This window comes from Rhipicephalus sanguineus, chromosome 7, assembly GCF_013339695.2.
Source record: "Rhipicephalus sanguineus isolate Rsan-2018 chromosome 7, BIME_Rsan_1.4, whole genome shotgun sequence".
In the NCBI taxonomy this organism is placed as follows: Eukaryota; Metazoa; Arthropoda; class Arachnida; order Ixodida; family Ixodidae; genus Rhipicephalus; species Rhipicephalus sanguineus.
The window spans coordinates 107708079-107728045 of NC_051182.1; the positions used below are offsets into that span (position 1 = coordinate 107708079).

The 19967-nt window shown below is 50.1% G+C and overlaps 1 protein-coding gene across 1 annotated transcript; it reads right to left on the reverse strand.

Annotated features, from left to right (window-relative positions):
• Positions 1–5959: 5959 nt before the first annotated feature.
• LOC119400841 (uncharacterized) lies at positions 5960–19234 on the reverse strand. Its single transcript, XM_037667760.2, has 4 exons — positions 19169–19234; positions 15111–15299; positions 6870–6959; positions 5960–6055 (listed from the first exon to the last, which is right to left on the reverse strand). The coding sequence occupies exons 1-4, from the start codon at positions 19232–19234 to the stop codon at positions 5960–5962; spliced, it is 441 nt and encodes a 146-aa protein (XP_037523688.1).
• Between the last annotated feature and the right edge of the window lie 733 nt (positions 19235–19967).

The following is a 19967-nucleotide window of genomic DNA, read 5'->3' on the forward strand; positions in this document are numbered from 1 at the left end:
GTTTGGTGGGAGAGCAGGAAAGTGGCCACCGATTCGCGCGCCGCCAGCGTGGACAGTTTCGCACGTGCGCGAAAGAAAAAGGAAACTCGATTTGCAAGTACTGCATTCGGCGCTTACGCTGCCTCCTTGCTGTGTTTTAGGCAGGTGGCAAAAATAGCGATCGTATTGGGGCCGCTACTCATTTATCTTTGTTTTATGCAACCAGCGTGCGGCGAGCGTCGCGGACTCCGCGTGACGCGCGGGTTGCATGGGTCACCGCGTGGAGATAAACTTCCGTTGTGCTTCCTTCCGCAACAACTTTCGCTGTTAACTTATTTAAGCCTCTATCAAATGGCGGGTCTTTGACTTCCGCACTACGGATCGTCTTGAGCTAAATCATAATTTGATATGCGCTTATATACGGTATGCAGCTTCGCATCAGCTAACTTCTACTGTATGGCTTACAATTTATTACGATGCCCCATCAAACTCGAAATGAGACCGTCGGGGTCAACACGAATGATGCAAACAATCATCATGCGATCGCGCCGCGTCACTAGCCGCCCTAGCGTCACCATATGACGTCGTCACGTCACATGTCGCCAAAATTTTGACGTAATCATGGCGTCATTATGACGCCATCACATGTCATTGTCACTTGGTCAAAGGTGGGCCGATCCCGGAGGCACTGCCAAAACAAGGGCTTGTTGCTGAGCTAGTTGTTCATTATTACTTGAGGAAAATAGCCTATGGCGCTAAAAGCACGTGGACGAAGTGAAGACACGAACCGACATCTGTGCTGTTGTTGTTTTCCTCTGAGCATGGCTCGTACCCAATGCAGGGGATTGGCAGTGTGTCATTCGTAGAACCTATAATTAACTAATATAATGAATTGATGAGCCAATTATTGAAATAGTGGTGAAATGTTTAAAGCAGACAGCAGGGGCGTAGCCAGGCGGGGGGGGGGGGGGGGGGTTGGGGGGTTAAAACCACCCCGAAATTTTTCAGTTTTGCTTGCGTATACATGCGCACATACAAACGCACGCACGAACATACATAAAGTATGGTTGCACCCCCTCCCCCCCCCTCCCCCCGAAAAAAAATTTCTGGCTACGCCCCTGGAAGACAGAATTTGTGGGTTCGTGCCTTTACTTCGTCCCCGTCCATTTAGCGCCATACCTACTTTCGCTAAAACCACGTTGCGTCGGAAAGCTTTCGCGGCGGGGGGAGGGAGGAGCATGAAAATATAAAATCAACTGAGAAGAAAGAAAAGAAGAATCGGATATATCGTTTTCGCCTTAGTCGTCTGACGCAAATGCATACAATGCGCGAGGTATACCGTGTGAGTTTTCGATATGTGCACCGATGACGTCTAAATTTCGGCATGCGTGATCACGTATACCGTACAAGTATAGACACTCATTTTGGGCGCAGTATGCGGGCACGATATAAGTTCTTGTCCAACATTTAATTACAATATCAGCTTCAGAAATGTGGATGATACACTGTATATTTTATGTGTAAATTTATACATTGTGAGTAGCACCACGTGAACATATGTATTTTGTCACTGCTTGTTCTAGCTCTTGCATGCTATGACAAAGCTGCCTACCAACTTATTTGCCAGGTGGCCACGCACGTGCTCTACCTCCTTGTTTTTATAGTCTGGCGCCATCACTATGCTGGCAACAGACAGGGTCCAAATATGCTAACACCTTTTGGGGAATTGATCGAATCATACATATGACTGCGTATAATAATGATTCTCTCTTGTTCGCACTTCCAAGAATCTATCACATGGTAACATATATGACATAACACAGAGTTGAGTATAATGCTTACATCAGTTTTGTCCAGCGTAGTTTAGAAGCCTGTCTCATTATAAGTGCAGTTAACAAAATTGCCGTTGTCTGAATCAAATACGAATATTCGAGAAAAAGATACCACTGATATCACACAGAGTCCGTTTGCTTAATTATTAAAACGAGCCCGCGGCACCGCTCATTCACTCTTTTTTATTGATAAATGTTGTCTCTCTCTCTCATATGTCATTTGTAATATGTAATGTCATGCATATGACACGTAACAGACGTTTTTTTTTTTTCGGACACTTTTAATGTTGCTGTTTTGGGAACTCTTACATTTAACCTATATCCACAGCTTACAGTGGAATGTGGCTTAGGAAATCTAGCGCACAATCTTAGTAATAAGGATGAACGAATGAATAAACTTTATTTAAGGTTAGTCCGGCAGTTTCCTTCGGGCGAGGCAGGAGGAAGAGGGGATTAACCCCTAGCTGTCCCGTCCCACCCTCCGTTGATGACGATGGCGGTGCCTCAGGTGACGCCTCGAAGTCCTTGGACCCGGGCAGCAGCTTCGGCCTGCCGGACGGCCCAAATTGCTGGCTGAAAGAAAAAAAATTTCGTTAATTCAGCTAGAACTGATGAACGTTTCAGTTGGAAGATGCCCTGATTTTGCTCTCATTACCAGTGTCCTCAATGCCCACTGATTCGCCTTACAACTAGGGATGAAATCTTTTTTTCAGCAGCTAAATGAATGCTTTCGAGCTGGTATAATCGTACGGATTCCAGCCAGAAATAAAATGATTTCCAGCTGGAAATTTACAAGCTTTCGAGGTGGATTGAGACTCATGGTATCCTAGCTGCAATATTAGATGTGAAGGTATCTTATAGCGGAGTTCAATCCTGTGGTGGTGGTGGTGTGTGGCGTGACCACCCTTACTGCGCATGCGCAAGCCCTCTCCACACAAATCCTCTCCCTCTCCACTTCCCCTCTCCCCTCCCCTTTCCGTTCCCCTGTCCACTTCCCCTTTCCTTCTCTCCCCTCCCCCTCTGAGATGCGGGCTCTACATGCCGAAACGCTGCTTCGCACCGCCTCATGGTCCCCTTTAGCGGGAGATGGCGTGATTTTCTTTTATGCAGCTGCACGGAATTTTCCTGCTTAATTATGAAAGCTGGAACAAGAAATCGTTTCCGTCTGAGAAAGGTACACAAAATGGTGAGCTTTCGACAATTCAGCATCCGGTTATTTCGGATATTTTTTCCGGTCCCATGAAATTCGAATTAACGAACTTTTACTGCATATGTTCATGCCTGCGTTTGTATGTGAGTGTGTATACCCATCCGCAAAATTAAGCTTAGAAGCACGGAAGCTTGGGCGAGTTTGTAAGACATCATGGCACAACGTTGTGCGCAAAATTAAAACAAAATCGATAAATTTGCCCCCCCCCCCTCCCCCGGCGGCTACGCCAATGATATTGACGCAGAAAGAGTGAGATACGTGGAACCCTATAGCTATATGAAGCATCGCCGCAAAAAAAAAGAAAAAAAAAACACCGATCCCGATTGACTTCGAACGAAGTTCAATCGGCTGTGGCCCATTCAGGAAGCATCGCTCACCTGAATTCAGTGACGCATTTCTGAAATTCCACTTGCGTCGATCTCAAGCGTGACGCACAGCGTACAAGCGATCGTGAGAGAATCAAATGAGCTACTAAATCGAGTACTTGGACTGTATATACCAGGGGTCTCAAACGCGCGGCCCGCCGACCTTTCGCTAGCGATCCGTGGCCCGCTCGCGGCAGTCTTCGTCTCATAATTTTTATGACTTTGTGGCTGTTTGCGACATTGCTAAATGGTGCTCGCATTATTTTCTCGCCTGTCGTGATTAATAACGCTTTGTTCGAGTAAGCTGTACAGACGTGACTGGTTTCATGCACTTGTATTCATGAGGTATCCCATGCGGTCACCTTGTGTTGACACACAACCGCGGAACAAAAACTGTATGTTTTAGTACAGATATTAGTCATTGTGGAGATGGGTATCGATATGTTCTCGAATCCTGACGTCACATCCCTTCGATACGATCCATATACGAGATATGGGAAATGCCTTTCTTTTAAATGGCAAAGTTAGCTGACATCTTGTTCAAACCCGCAGAGACGTGCGCAGGGTTCCCCATCAAGGGGGGGGGGGGGGGGGGGGGCAAAGGTTGATCGCAGCGCCCGCCCCCACCCTACTAAGTCAATGTATGGGGCAGATCCTCCCCCCTGTGCGCACGCCTATGCAAACCCGCCCCCCTTTGATCTTTCTACCATCCCAGCCCTTGCGGGACAACATTTCGTGACTGCGGCCCGGTAGCCGATGTGAGTATTGAGACCCCTGGTATACATACTGGCATAGACGTTCGCACAGGGGGGGGGGGGGGGAGGTGACGGCCGCCTCCCCTAACCATCTCATGGGGGTCACCAAATCTGCCCCCTACTTTACTCAGCCGGATACCTACCTTCATTGTTTAACCTCATGATCATGCAGGTCATGAGGCCTGCATGATGCCTGCATGCAGGTCACGAGGCCTGACGATAATCGCGGCCGATCACCCTCATGAGAGCATTCCAGGATCTATTTCCTCCCCACCTTTACCCCGGGATGCCGGAGACAAATGACAGTCCGTTGTGAGAAGGACTGCCATCGCTCCATTTTCACTTTTGCATCCATTGCGAATCTTGATTTCGTTCGCATTCCGTCAATTGTGGAGAGGGTGGGGGGTGGGTGAGGGGGGGGGGGGGAAGAGGCGATACTGTGAAATTTCGCACCACTGCGCACACGCCCATGTATACTGGTGTCGCAACATCTTAAGGGGTAGAGAGAAGAAATATCACAGTGGCAGATATGCCCCAGATAAATTCAGATAAATTTCGCCAACCTGTTACTCAGCACAAGAACGAGGGAAACGAGAGAAAAATTCCGAGCCTTTCCACTGCTGTAAAGATGGAAGTCAGCGAAGTTTTGCTATAGTGGATTTATATATTTTCATTATTGACTATATTGAGTGAATAAAGAGACATTCACTCAAAGATCCCGGTGTTCATCTTACGCATGACGTTCATTTTCTCATCAACGGAAGCCAGCGGCGGTATCAAAATGAAATCCTTTAGTAAATAAGGAACTCCGTTGTTTCGAAAGTACGCAAATGGCATGACGTTCATTTCTTATGCAAGTGGTCATGCCCAATTGAGACAAAAATGTCCACGTCATTCTGTCGTGTTAGCGAAATCGTACACCTTTGATAACTGTTACATCACGCATGCCCATTTCTTTCGCCGCAAAAACGCTGGATTAGTCGAGTTAATCGGTTTGCCGAAAATTACTGTCCTACGCGTCTTATGTCCACGGACACGAATGAATGCATGAAAAGGAACCTCCCGGCGAAGATGGAGCCCTCAGTCCTGGGCCTCTGTGGCCTTTGCCATCTTGCGAGCTCTGTCGATCAGCTTGAGCTGTTCTTCAGGCTTCGAGCAGGACAGCGCAGCCTTCCACTGCTCCGGCGTTAGTGTGTTGTTCCTTGGCACCGCCTTTGAGTGTTGGCAGGCCCATGTAACGTGATAAAGCGTTGGGTGTTCCCCGCATAGTGGAAATTTGTTGTCGTATGTGGCCGGATAGATTTTATTAAGACGACTGAGATTTGAATATTAGTCTGATGCGGTCTCCAGGCAGCCGACGCGATTCGCCATCACCTAGCCATGTACAGCGTCGCTGTGAAAACGTCGTTATGGTGCTTGACTGCTGACCCGAAGGTCGCGGGGTCGAATCCAAGCTGCGGCGGATGCATTTCCACGGAAGCACAATGCTAGAGGGTCGTACGCTTAGATTTAGGTGCACGTTACAGAACCCCCGGTGGTCGAAATTTCCGGAGGCCTCCACTACGGCGTCTCATATAATCACATGCTGATTTTGGGACGTAAGACACCAATGATTTTTATTAAAAACATCGCTAACGAGGAATGAAGGAGCACGCCATTTTCTGGGTCAGTATTCGTCTTTACAACACAGAACATGATAATATTAAATATTATTTTACGCAGATCGAAGTGCCAAAACTTGAGACAGCTCGCAATGAGTGTCTGCTTGTATAGCGTAATACGGTCTTTTCGTCGACATCTGTAAAATCGACTCAATCTTCACAGGTTGTGCTTGTAGTTGTTCTGGCTTCTGTTCTCGGACAGCACGTTGACGAGGTGGACGAAATGGAGTCCTGCGCCGAGAGAAGCCAACATCTGCAAGGAAACAAAAAAAAGGGGGGGAAGAGGAAACGCTGCGTCGCTTTAAACTTTTAAGCTTGAGGATGACAAAATATGCTTGTGGAGTAAGTCAATTCACTGTTTACATCTATCTATCTATCTATCTATCTATCTATCTATCTATCTATCTATCTATCTATCTATCTATCTATCTATCTATCTATCTATCTATCTATCTATCTATCTATCTATCTATCTATCTATCTATCTATCTATCTATCTATCTATCTATCTATCTATCTATCTATCTATCTATCTATCTATCTATCTATCTATCTATCTATCTATCTATCTATCTATTCTGATGAAGGCCGGACCCCGGCCGAAATGCACGAGTGAGCATTTATCAAGGAGGTTTGGCACTTATATGTTAAGGCGAAGGCTTTAGATTCCTCATCAAACACGAAAAGGGACCGTCGGCGTCGGCATCGGCGACATCAACACGATTGATGAAAAAAAAGATCATCACTATGCAATGACATCGTCATGACGTCACCATGACGCCACACCACGTGACTTCACATGATGACGCGTCTTCACCTGACACCATCGCTTCGACAACGCGAGGTGCGGGAAGCTTTCGATTCCTCCGATCCCGGAGGCAGGGCAAAACCACGTTCGGTGCGGAAAGCTTTCGGGCGGGATCAATAACCGAGAAGAAGAAGATGGCTTTCGCCTTCCAGTCGTCTTAGACAGGTGCATAAGGGACCGTATGACTTTTTCACTGTGTGGGTAGACGGATAGATAGATGAAAGCAGTAAGTTATCGGTGGCGTCATCTGTTTTCTCACCGTGACAGGTGTGAACGTTCCCTCCTGTCGGACGAGCGCGAAGCTGATGGCTCCGTAGGTGGCGGCCGGAGACGCCAGGCACACGGCGTACTGGCGAAGAGGTGGAGCGTGGAAGCGGACATATGCGAACAGTTACAAATCCCACTCTCATAGTGCCGTGACAGTGAAGCACGATTCGCTATCACAAAGCTGCCCGGCGTTCAGCGATGTTCATGGCCAGAAAGGCTGCTAAGGACGACAGAAAGTCGAGATAGTTGGTAAGGGTTCATCATAAAAGAAGGTAAAGTGTACAAACACGGACACGAGAGAAGAGTACAAGACAACACAAACGGCGACTGTAAACTGAAAGAGCCACTGCGGCGGAAAAGAAACTATCCATCCCTTGTAGCAGGAATGTTATCATAACGTTGAAGGAACAGTATAGCAACATTACAACAGTGCGGCAACAATTCATGCTACTAAAGTAGTAGCACGTATACATTGTAGCCATAACGTCTGCTACGTTAAGGAAATATTCCCAACATTACGGCAACGTTGCGTCAAGTTACTAGGGACGGAGGCAACATTCACAACGTTGCGTCATCAATTTGTGCTTCTACAGATAGGCAAAAAAATTGTCTGTGCTCAGGCAGGCATGTTTGTTTTGCTTAGGACAGGGTTCGTGCATTCTAAAAGCATGATTTTTATTGCGATAGCAATTATATGGACACTCTCGGCTGGTTTTTGCCGTCGACGTCACCATCGCCGTCATGTCCCGTATATGTGTATGTGTCTATATATATATGTAAAAGCCACAAAGAAAAATAATTCAGAAATACTTCCTGACGCGCGGAATCGAACGGGCGACCTCTCGCTCCGCAGCGCGCGGCGTTGGACGGCTAGGCCACGAAGAGTACCGTCTTCCAGCATGCTAAGGGCGAGCTATTTATATACACCATTTACTTCAGCGTGCTTTCTTGCTCACCAGCGAGATGGCGCGAGGTGCGCGAGGGGCGCGCTTTAACGGTCATCGCCCCGCTCGTAGCGTTGCGCGCGCGCGCGCCTCCGTGCACTTCGCCATGCAAGGCGTGGTCGCCTGCGTGCGCGCTTATCTCGTGGAGGGAGGAGGTGGGGTTGTATGTCTTGTGCTTTCACCGCGATGTCCGTGCCGAAGTTACAGAGCGTACGAAGGTCACGTCGCTCGCTGCAGTGGCCGCGTTTGCGAAAGGAGCACGCTGTTCAAACAGAAATAAGTAAAAACTGTGACACTTGATAGTTGACGCACTGGAAATTTCGAGCTGCTTTCCGTTCTTCGCGTTACATTCCAGTTTGTTGCTATCGCATTCATTGCTTCGCTGTTGCGGCGAAACTGTGACTTTTTTGCCGAGTTTGAGGTACTCATTTGCCCGTATCATGTCGCCAATCTGGACTAGATGATAAATGCACTTAAACGTTATCGCAAAAAAACAACAAAAACAAAATTGTCAAGCAACTTCTACAATCATATACTAGAAAATGTATTGTTATGTATGTATTGTATTATAGCTTGGATTAACTTGTTAAAAAATGTTAACAAAATAATTATACGGCTTATTATACGTGGCTTCACCTGAACTACTTCCCCAGGGATATATATATATATATATATATATATATATATATATATATATATTGTAGCGAAGCCTTTATTGAGTAATGGGTTGCGCTATCTATAGCCTTCTAGTGGGTCGTCGCCTTTGGCTCTTCGCGCTCGCGCTCTTGAGTCCGTGTTTGTGCCTTGACTGTCGCCATTGCATATCGTCGCCGACTACCGTCCAATAAACGCCTCAACAAATTGGTGGAGAGTGCTGTGCTCCTATTCGATGCCCCTGGAGCTGAGATCCCGTACCCTACCAACTACCATGCCTCAAGACGCTGCTCAGCAAACGTCTCCTTCCACAACGACCGCATGCCCCGGTGTCCCCCGCATCCGCGACCCTCCTATCTTCACCGGCGCGGATGGAACCGATGTTGAGGACTGGCTTGCGATGTACGAGCGTGTGAGCGTACCAAACAAATGGGACGAGGCAGGCAAACTCAGCAACCTGGTTTTCTACCTCGCGGGTGTGGCGGGACTGTGGTACAACAACCACACCACCGAGTTCCCCACGTGGTCTGCTTTCAAGACCGCCATCATCGATGTGTTTGGCCGCCCTGCCGTTCGTAAACTGCAAGCCGAACAACGTTTACGTGAACGAGCTCAGCAGACCGGTGAGTCCTTTACGAGCTACATTGAAGACGTCCTGGACTTGTGCAAGAAGGCTGACGCGGCCATGCCTGAGTCTGACAAGATCCGCCACGTTCTGAAAGGCATCGACGACGGTGCCTTCACTATGCTGCTCGCCAAGAACCCTCGTACTGTGGCCGAGGTGATTACGCTCTGCCAAAGCTACGAGGAGCTGCGCCGGCAGCGACTGCTGACCCGTCGACCTCCATCACCGGACGCCGACCTCGCAGGCTTGTCGGCCATTTCTGACCAGTCCGCCTTGCTCGCCGAGATCAAGTCATTCGTGCGCGAGGAAATTGCCCGCCAGTTCTCCCTACTGGCCTTCCCTCGCCCGCAGCATGTTGAACAGCCGTCGACCACGCTGCTGGCTCCCTTACGCCGCGCTATTCAGCAGGAAATCGCGGAGGTCATGCCGGAATACCACCAGCCCCCTCCGGCACCTGCGCCGCTCAGTTACGCGCAGGTTGTAGCCAGGCCACCCCAAGCGATTCCTGTGGCTGCCCCACTTACTTACGCCGAAGCCGTCGCCAGACCTCAAGCCTTCGAAGCGAGTGGGCCGGCTGCGTTTGCCGACGCCATACCTAGGCCACCGATGCAGCCCATCATGCAGCCGTATCAGCAGACGCCTCGTCCACCGCGTCCTGCTCCATGGATGGGACCTACCCAGGCGAACCGATGGCGCACTTCTGACAACCGCCCGATCTGCTTCGCGTGTGGTTGCGCCGGTCATGTCGCCCGCTATTGCAATCGCGTGTAGCCGCCTCGTGTAGCCTCAGCCATCCCCAGCCAGTCAAGCCGCCCGTATTACGATTCACCGCCGCCTATGTCACCGTCGTCTCGCCCAGCTCCATCTACCCACCGTTCGCCGTCACCACGACGCCGATCACTGTCACCGATGCGGCCACGGCCGGTCACACGTGACCAGGAAAACTAGTCGTCGCAGTCCACGAGGCAAGGGCTGCGACGCTATCGAACTGCGAAAGCCCTCAGCGAAGCCCATCAAACGTGTTAGACGTGTTTGTGGACGGTGTGCGCGCATCTGCCCTTATTGACACTGGAGCCGCCGTATCCGTTATTGACGCCAAACTTAGCCGACTACTGCGAAAAGTGACGACGCCACTTCCCGGGCTCTCCCTCCGTACAGCAAGCGCCCAAAGTATTCACCCTACAGCGGTGTGCACAGCCCGCGTCATGATTAAGGATGCTCTGTACGCCGTCGAATTGATTATAATTCCAGCATGCTCTCACGACGTCATCCTAGGATGGGATTTTCTCTCCCACCACGACGCCGTGATTCATTGCGCACCCGCCGAAATAGAGCTCTCACCATTCTCTGATCTGACGCCGGCTGACAGTCCATCGTCTGTGATCAAGGTACTCGTCAAAGACGACACCAAACTGCCTGCATACTCGTCAACGGCCGTGTCCGTCTACTGCGCCAGTCTCTCCGACACCGTCGCCCTGCTCTCGCCATCCGACCGTGTTTGCACGAGGAAAGGCTTGCTGGTGCCCTTCGCGACCGTGCAAGTCACTCAGGGCAGCACGTCAATTTTTGTTATCAACCCATCTCCGTACAGTGTTACGTTGGTGCGAGGAGAATGTCTCGGCAGCGTGGAACCCCTCGAAGACGCACAAGTTATGGACGAACCAGATGGCACGCACTGCCCCAGTTCCGGCACGCTCAGTTCTGTTACCACGTCTGGTTCATCGCCCGCTGATGTATTTGCTTTTTCCATTGCTAACAACCTTACGCCGGACCAGCGTTCCCAGCTTCTAGACCTCTTGGAAGAATTTCGCGCTTCTTTCGATATTGCTCAAACTTCTCTCGGCCGCACGTCCACCGTTACGCATCGCATCGACACTGGCGCCCAACCACCACTGCGGCAACGTCCATATCGCGTATCTCCCACAGAACGCCGCGTAATCAACGAGCAAGTCGACGACATGCTTCGACGCGATGTTATTCGACCATCTAACAGCCCCTGGGCGTCTTCTGTCGTACTTGTTGCGAAGAAGGACGGTTCTGTGCGGTTCTGTGTGGACTACCGACGACTCAATAAGATCACTCGCAAGGACGTTTATCCGCTGCCGCGAATCGACGACGCGATTGACAGCCTACAAGGAGCCGAATTCTTTTCGTCTATCGATTTGCGCTCAGGGTACTGGCAGGTACCTATGGCTGATGACGCTCGACCGAAGACCGCCTTTGTCACGCCCGACGGCTTGTACGAATTCAACGTCATGCCGTTTGGGCTGTGTAATGCGCCCGCCACCTTCGAGCGCATGATGGATACTGTTCTGCGCAACCTGAAATGGCACACGTGCTTGTGCTACCTCGACGACGTCGTCGTTTTCGCTCCAGACTTCTCCACGCATCTTCAACGCCTCCGGCATGTGTTGACGCGTTTGAGCGACGCTGGTCTGCAACTGAATTTAAAGAAGTGCCGATTTGCAGCACGGCAGCTGACAATACTCGGCTACGTCGTGTCCAAGGACGGAATTCTCCCCGATCCAGCCAAACTTCGGGCCGTGACCGAGTTCCCGAAACCTACGTCCGTCAAAGAACTGCGCAGTTTCGTAGGACTGTGTTCCTACTTTCGGCGCTTCATTCGAAACTTTGCGACTATCATATCACCGCTGACGAAGCTCCTCGGAAGTAACGGGCCCCTCCATTCGTGGTCGTCGGAGTGCGACGACGCTTTCGCAAAGCTCCGTCGTTTGTTGACGTCGCCTCCCATACTACGCCACTACGACCCTACGGCCCCTACAGAGGTACACACAGACGCCAGCGGTGTTGGCCTTGGCGCTGTCCTTGCGCAGCGCAAACCAGGATTCCCTGAATATGTCGTGGCATATGCAAGTCGTACGCTTACTAAAGCCGAGACCAATTACACCGTCACCGAAAAGGAATGCCTGGCGATCATATGGGCCCTTACAAAGTTCCGACCCTATTTATATGGCCGCCCATTTGATGTCATCACCGACCATCATGCACTATGCTGGTTGTCGTCATTGAAGGATCCCTCAGGCCGCCTCGCCCGCTGGGCACTTCGCCTACAGGACTACGATATTCGCGTGCTGTACCGCAACGGACGCCAGCATGCTGACGCGGACGCCCTCTCGCGCTCCCCCTTGCCTGACAACGATGCCCCCTGCTCGGTACCTAACAATGTTGTTTCTTCCATCGACGTTCACACCATCGCTACCGAACAACGCAAGGATAAATGGATCGCCTCGCTGATAGACTTGCTCACTGATCCGTCGGCAACACCAATCACTCGCGCGTTGCGTCGTCAAGCCCACCATTTCACCATTCGTGACGACCTACTGCACCGACGCAATTACAACGCCGACGGCCGCCAGTGGCTACTTGTGATACCCCGCAGTCTGCGTTCTGAAATATGCGAGTCTTTCCACTCTGATCCACAATGCGCGCACTCTGGGGTATCAAAAACTTACCACCGCATTCGACAACGATACTTCTGGCGAGGGATGTACCGCTATGTGCAGAAGTTCGTTCGCTCCTGCCTCGATTGCCAACGCCGAAAACCTTCAACGCACGTGTCACCCGCCGGTCTACAACCATTACCTTGCCCGAACCGTCCGTTCGGGCGCGTGGGCATCGACTTGTACGGACCACTTCCTCTGACATCGGCTGGTAACCGCTGGGCCATCGTCGCTGTTGACCACCTTACGCGATACGCTGAAACCGCCGCTCTCCCAGCGGCTACAGCGCGCGATGTTGCCTCCTTCCTGCTACACCGATTCATCCTGCGTCACGGTCCACCCCAGGAGCTTCTCAGCGATCGAGGCCGTGTCTTCTTGTCGGAAGTCGTCGAAGGAATTCTAAAAGAGTGCCGTGCTGTTCACCGCAAAACTACTGCTTACCACCCGCAGACGAATGGGCTCACCGAACGCTTTAACCGCACGCTCGGCGACATGCTCTCAATGTACGTCGCCGCCGATCACACAAATTGGGATGCCATTCTGCCCTTCGTCACCTACGCCTATAATACCGCCCCTCAAAGCACAACTGGTTTTTCACCCTTCTTCCTATTGTACGGAAGGCACCCGTCGCACACCATCGACACGATACTCCCATACAAGCCGGATTCAACTGAGTGTGCGCCGATATCTGACACAGCCAGGCTTGCGGAAGAGTGCCGCGAGCTTGCCAAGACGTTTACAACGCAGGAACAAGAGCGGCAGAAGAGCATTCGCGGTGGAACCACCACTTCTGAGTCCACGTTCCTCCCCGGAGCGCTGGTATGGCTCTCGGTCCCTACCGCTGCAACTGGCCTCTCTACAAAACTACTGCCGAAATACGAAGGCCCCTACCGGGTCGTCGAGCGCACATCCCCGGTCAACTACGTGATCGAACCCATCGAACCATCTTCGGACATGCGCCGTCGAGGGCGCGACATCGTCAACGTGGAGCGTCTCAAGGCCTACTATGACCCACTCATAGTGACGAGCTGTTAGGTCGCCAGACGGCTCCCTTTTCGTACCCGGGGAAATTGTAGCGAAGCCTTTATTGAGTAATGGGTTGCGCTATCTATAGCCTTCTAGTGGGTCGTCGCCTTTGGCTCTTCGCGCTCGCGCTCTTGAGTCCGTGTTTGTGCCTTGACTGTCGCCATTGCATATCGTCGCCGACTACCGTCCAATAAACGCCTCAACAATATATATATATATATATATATATATATATATATATATATATATATATATATATATATATATATATGCACGAAACCACCGCCAACTTATCGGCCTACCACTGCAACGGAGCCGGCGAGTCACGGCCGCAGCTGATTTCGTCGAAGCCCGTCTTTAACGAGCATGAAAAGACATGAGGGGGGGGGGGAGAGTGTCGCTCGAGCAGCAACTTTGAACTTTGATTCTAAGGACGCTGTCACGATCGCTGGCGCGCTATCTATCTTGGCAGCCATCAGCGGGCGGCTTGTATTATACCCTTCTACGTGCTGCGCTCTCAACGCGAAGAGACTGTGCGGAAAGAGCACCTCTCCGTGGAGCAACCGTATTTTTTTACACCGGCGTTTTCTGGAATGACGCGAGATCGGATCCAAAAGAGTTAGCTGCGCCAGCCTCACTTCGTATATAATATTACACTTTGTTGCTATCGCATTCCTTGCTTCGCCCTTGCGGTGAAACTGTGACGTTTGTCGTTTTTTGTGTATATGCTTTTGTAATGGCGCGTACATGTTATCAGCTATTTTTTCACCATTACGGAAAGTTTCTAAGGTGCTCCGGTACACTCTTCTGAGTACGAACCCTTTGTTTAAATGCGTATTCGAGAAGTACGAGACATATGCAGGGAATAAAACTGTTTTTAAAACTTCACATATCTACTTCAACCCCTTGGCGTTTCAGTACGAAAAAGTACCTTGCGCGATTACATCAATTCATGAATACGCGCCGGCGTCACGACCGCAGCCGTAAAGCCATATTGCGGTCATGGCGGAGCACTGCGGCGAGCGCGCCGAGGTGATTGATAGCTGGGAGTCGATTAGTCGCATGGAGTCAGCCATGGGCGCAAGCAAATCCAGACAGCGATGCTCAGGAGAGTGGGGCTCACTGGAAGCCAAAGGAGCTGTCACATAGCGCGGGCTACGTCACCGCGTGACGTCACCGGCGGACAGATTTTCCATCAAGTGGTCTCGCCTTGATCGCGGACTGGCTAATTAGCATTCTTTAGTCGCAACGGTCCTCACAAGATGACTGGGAAGGCTAATTAGAACAACTTAACGACAATTGCTCAAACTTTACGATGTTTCCAGCTCACGAAACTTGGTCTACGCATAGCCAGTCCTGGAGTTTGCTGTTTTCGACCGACAAGGGTTAGCATGCTCCGTACACGGTGTAGTGTCGTGTTTTGTCAGTTCTCCCTCGAAAAGCGCGTCACTGAAGCGTGCCTCGCATGGACCACTGGCAGCTGGCGCACGCCTTCACTCGCCCAGGTGTGCAGTTTGACTCACGTATAGCATGTGGTGCATGAGGTATCCGGTGGTGGGCGACAGGCATGCAGCGACGAGAAGCTGCGCCGCGTTGCAGGTGAACGAGAAGGCGCTCAACTGAAGCGCGGCCACCCAGTGGCGCCGACCTGCATCGCCCGAGGACACCACGGGACCAGTGCGCAGCTGGTAAAGCAGTACGCAGCCCACGCACTGAAGCAAAGAGGGAAGAGTAAGGAAGAGTCCACCCTTTTACTGTCCCTAGCCGCCGTAAGAACGTACATGCATGCACACTAATACAAGATCTATACCTGCAGGCATCAACGGACGAACACTCTAAGCCAGAGGTCTCAAGCCACGGCCGGTCTGGAGGCGCGCGCTCGCTGCGCCTCTAGACCGGCCGTGCTCAAGCTCACCTTAGTTAACGGGCCGCAGTCAAAAAATTTAGTCGCTCAAGGGCCAGGAAAGTGAAGAAGGTTGAAGAGGAGAGGCTGGGGGGTGTCTGAACAAAGATAAGCGTGCGGACTTGAGCTTGTTGGTACGCATTCATAGTAAAAAACAGCGCGAAAACACAAGGGCGAGACAGCGCTAGTCCTGTTTCATCTGTCTCGTTCTTGTGTTTTCGCGCTGTTTTTTACTATGAGTCTGAACAAAGTGTCAGCTAACGTTGTCATTTGAAAGAAAGCCTTTCCCATATCTCATGTATGGGTAAATAAGTTCTCTTTCTACCGACGTGGGATGGAGAGGAAATCTGGTATATTGGAGGAAGACGCAGCGAGACGTCAGGTAGCGACCCTTCTCGCGGCGAGAAAAATGGCCTCGGGCAACCTGTTCCTTGGGCCACTAAGAAATCACCTTTGAGACAAAACCATTCGCAGAGAAACCTGTCCGTCGGCTTTGTCCGGGAAGTTAGTTTTTGGTGGGGACAGCTGTCCATTGCAGGTTGCAGGGTCATGAACATATGCTTATTAAGAAAATTAAAAAGAAAGTATGGGACGAAGACAGTCATGTGAGGGCCGGGCCGCGTGCAGCCCGCGGGCCTCTCGTTTGAGACCCCTGCTCTCGGTGAAGCTCCATTGCCTGCTTATCCACAGTTTGGCGGAACGAGTGCCTGTCTTGCCGAGTGGCAGGGCTACCGTTGGGTGGATTACAAATAAAAGCCAAAACTGAAGCTAAATAAAACCGTGCCATTACATTTCAGCGTCACTTCTAGTCATGCAGAACAAAAACGATATGGTGAATAAGGTTTTTAGTATTGAACAACAAATAATACGATTTTGAGTGAGCGAAAACAAAATGAGAGCACACCATTTTCCCATCTTGCTTGGTCTTGAAGCCACAGGTAAGTTGCAAATAAATGAATAAATTAAATATTGGAAGTTCGATGCGCCTGCACAAAGGTTGTCCTGAACAGATACCTTTCGTAACAGGCCAGGGTGCTTAGTATTAATAACATACATGTGGTAACACTGCCTAAATATTGCCTGTGTACGTTGCCTGAACGTCCATTTAGCACACTTCAACGTTAATTTCATGTTGCTGGGACGTTGCAGGAACGTTGCCGCTATGTTTCGAATGTCGTCCAGAACGTTGCCACAACGTTCTCTCCTAACGTTCGCTGACTGCCAGGAAAGGGGTCACTAGCAGCGTTAAGGCAACGCTGCCGACCGACATTGGGACACATTAAGGCAACGTTCCAGCAACGTTCTATGTTACTTGTGGATAAAGTTCTTGTCCAGGTAATTTTCGGCAACAAGTCAGTAGGAACACTTAATGTTGAAATTTGTTTTCGTAGCCGTAGACCGAAATTAAAGGAGTGCTGCTGACACGATTTTGAGACATCGCAAGAGAGGCGTTTTTCGTTTCCTTGGTATGCAGTGTTAACGCTCTCCACGCGCCGGAGTCACGACAGGTATAAAATATTTTACTTTGATTATAAAGTTTTCATCACTGAGGATCTTCAAGTCAGCCCCACCGCAATGGACATTATTCCGACGAGTCAACATAGTTCCACTAAGTTTGCGAACTCTGCGTTCTGCATGCAGCCAAATCGCAGAAATCACTGTCGGGGTCACTGGACTACAATTCATTCATCGTTGTTTACGTGCACCACGAGCAGATGACAGATATGCCGCTAGTACGCCGCCAGTTGCTGTCTCCCCGTGACGTCACACTGCGATGACACGCCACTGAGAAGCCACCCCTCGATATCGAAACCCAGAGTATTTTTTAAAGGTAGCGGTATTAAAAATATATTTGATGCATTCCCAGGCACCACAATACTCTTTTTTAGGGTTCTCGACACCAGTGTTTTTATTTGGAGCAACAATCCGAAAATACTGAAAATTCGTGTCAGTACTCCTTTAATATGTAGAGTTGTCATAGTACCTGCACAGCTTCAAGTAGCAAAATCTGGTTGGACATGAACGGTCCAGCTCCATTTGTTGCGGATATCCTTCTGTGAAGTTCACACGAGACACGTGATTTGCTTCAACATTAGAAGTTTGTGCCAGAGACAGTAGAATAGATGGGGGCAACGCGAGCATTGTGCTAGCCATGCGTTTACCTCCATGCATGCAACTCTATTTTTGTAATGATGCTGCGCGTTGAGTGCTTCGATGCGCGCCAGCCCGTCGCGACAGAAAGCCTTGAAAACAATGGTTATTCTTTGGGGTTGCTTGCTATTTTATCTGCAGATATTAATAAAGATGTTTAGTAAGTGCGCCAAAATAGAAGTTCAAGGTAGGCAGAAGGTAGCCATGGAGATAACCCGAAATTTTCGTCGCCAGACGGGTTCGTAATATAGCCAATTTGACGCGAAGTAGCCATGAACTGGTGACCATTGCGCATCTCTGAGGAGGGATAAGAGAAAGGTCTAAAGAAAACAAAGCGAAGGTTTCGTCTTTCATCTTGTTTCCCTTCTGTTAGATATGCGCAAATAAAAAAAAACAGGTCGCTTCCACACAATCTGGTGGCGCCGCAAGCCAGCTGAGCCTTCTATAACAACGTCTTTGAAAAGAGACTAGTTTTGTACTTTACGCTTCTCTTTTGATCGCAATGTCGTTGACGTAATTGTTGCATGCAACAGTTTCAATGTAATGACTGCACCCATGAACTAAAATAATTGCATATAATTGCAGCGTCCGCGTCTGCCGTTGCCGATCGCGGAGAGTTCTGTTCCCACATGTGCCAGGTTGTACGCGGCGCTTGCGGGCTGCAAAGGACAATACTTCCTATTTTCGAAGTGCTACTTGTTTTTTGCACAAAAAGGATATTAAATTCTGACGTAACACAGTCATCTGTGCTTCACTGCACAGACGACTGTGTTGAATCTTTGCAAGCACGCTATACATATACGTAGCCGTGAAAGTGGCCTCGCGTGACCACGGTTAAAGTGCGCTCATAAGTACTCCAACAGCATACGCATAACACGGGAATGCGCGTTTCCACATTTTAAAGAACGCAATAGCGAAACTTCCGGTCGCCGTCACGTGCGGAGGAGTCACGTGACCTAAGCAGAAACGTCATGTAGGACCTCATACGACCGCCGTAAAGCTTCGGTGAAAAGGCAAGGTTCTGTCTGGCGTTGCGTAAGCATGGCCATTTCGCCAGTGTCAGTGGTTGGCGCGTGTCACTAGGAGGCCAGTAACCTACGCCATGCCGCTTCGCTGTTCTATTTTGCCAGCCTCACTACTGCCAGAACCAGAGTCGACAGCGACGTGCTGCTCTTAAAGTGACGTCACACGTGACGTTTCCGCTCAGGTCACGTGACTTTCCCGCATATGACGGTGACCGGAAGTACCGCTATTGCGGTCTTTAGGGTATAAGGAAACGCGCCACAGGCCAAACCATGGCTATAAACGCACAGGCGTGTACGGCCAAACTTGTAGACAAATGTAGGAATATACATTCCTCGCTCAGTACCCGTTCCTCGCGCTGTATCCAAACATGCTAGAAAGGTACAGACGTAAGTTGCAATAAGGTTTCGCGTCACCTAGATTTGAACGCTTCGCTGGGTCTGCCGGCTTTCGTGGCCCACATGCATTCTAATGTGACGAGCGCAGCTTATACTCGATACATACCACTTCGAAGAAGTTGAGAACTCCGTCGGCCGTCAACAGATAGTCCAGCTTGTTTCCCAGCCCCATGGCTCCTGGAAGGAGTCAACGGTTTCGAAGAGGTTCGGTGCACCTACGTCGCAGCATGCGTGATATCAGAGGAAGAGCTGTGACAATACAGCCGTCGTTTACCGAAAGAGGAGAGAGAGAGAGAGAGAAGAAATTTTACTTAAGGGAAAAGGGGACGTGGAACATTATGGGTGGGGACCCTAGTCCAGCGACCTACAGGCAACGACACCTCAGAGTGGGAGCTCGCGAGCGGTGCCTCCCACTGCCCCGCATTAACTTCAGTTTTCTTGCTTAGGAAAATGATATGGTGCAACTGTAAGGAATTCAGCGACAACACGATGATTGAATAACTGTGCATCGTTTTAGGAATGCTGCGGAGGCCTCACTCGGATTTGTTAGATAAAGAGATATACTCTTTGCGCAACGCCTGTACCATCGCTTCGACCTCTCAATTATATGCGAAACGCAGAGGCTGAAGAAATGTGCGGTGTGGTCTAACGTTATACGGGATGCTCTAATGTGGATCTCAACATATCAACTTGCTAGGGCCTTGACTTCGGGTGATAGCTGATGCCAAGCCAGTTTGCTGCAGAATGGTATGAGGGTCCCAGTGCACAAGACACGTGTTGTCTGTGCTGTCTGAGCAGAATATCGTGCGAATGTATACGTGAGAAAGAAATGCCACGTAGTCTACGCACCCATGGGCGGTGCATTAATGGTCGATTCTGTTAAAAAGATTTTATACTATCGCGCA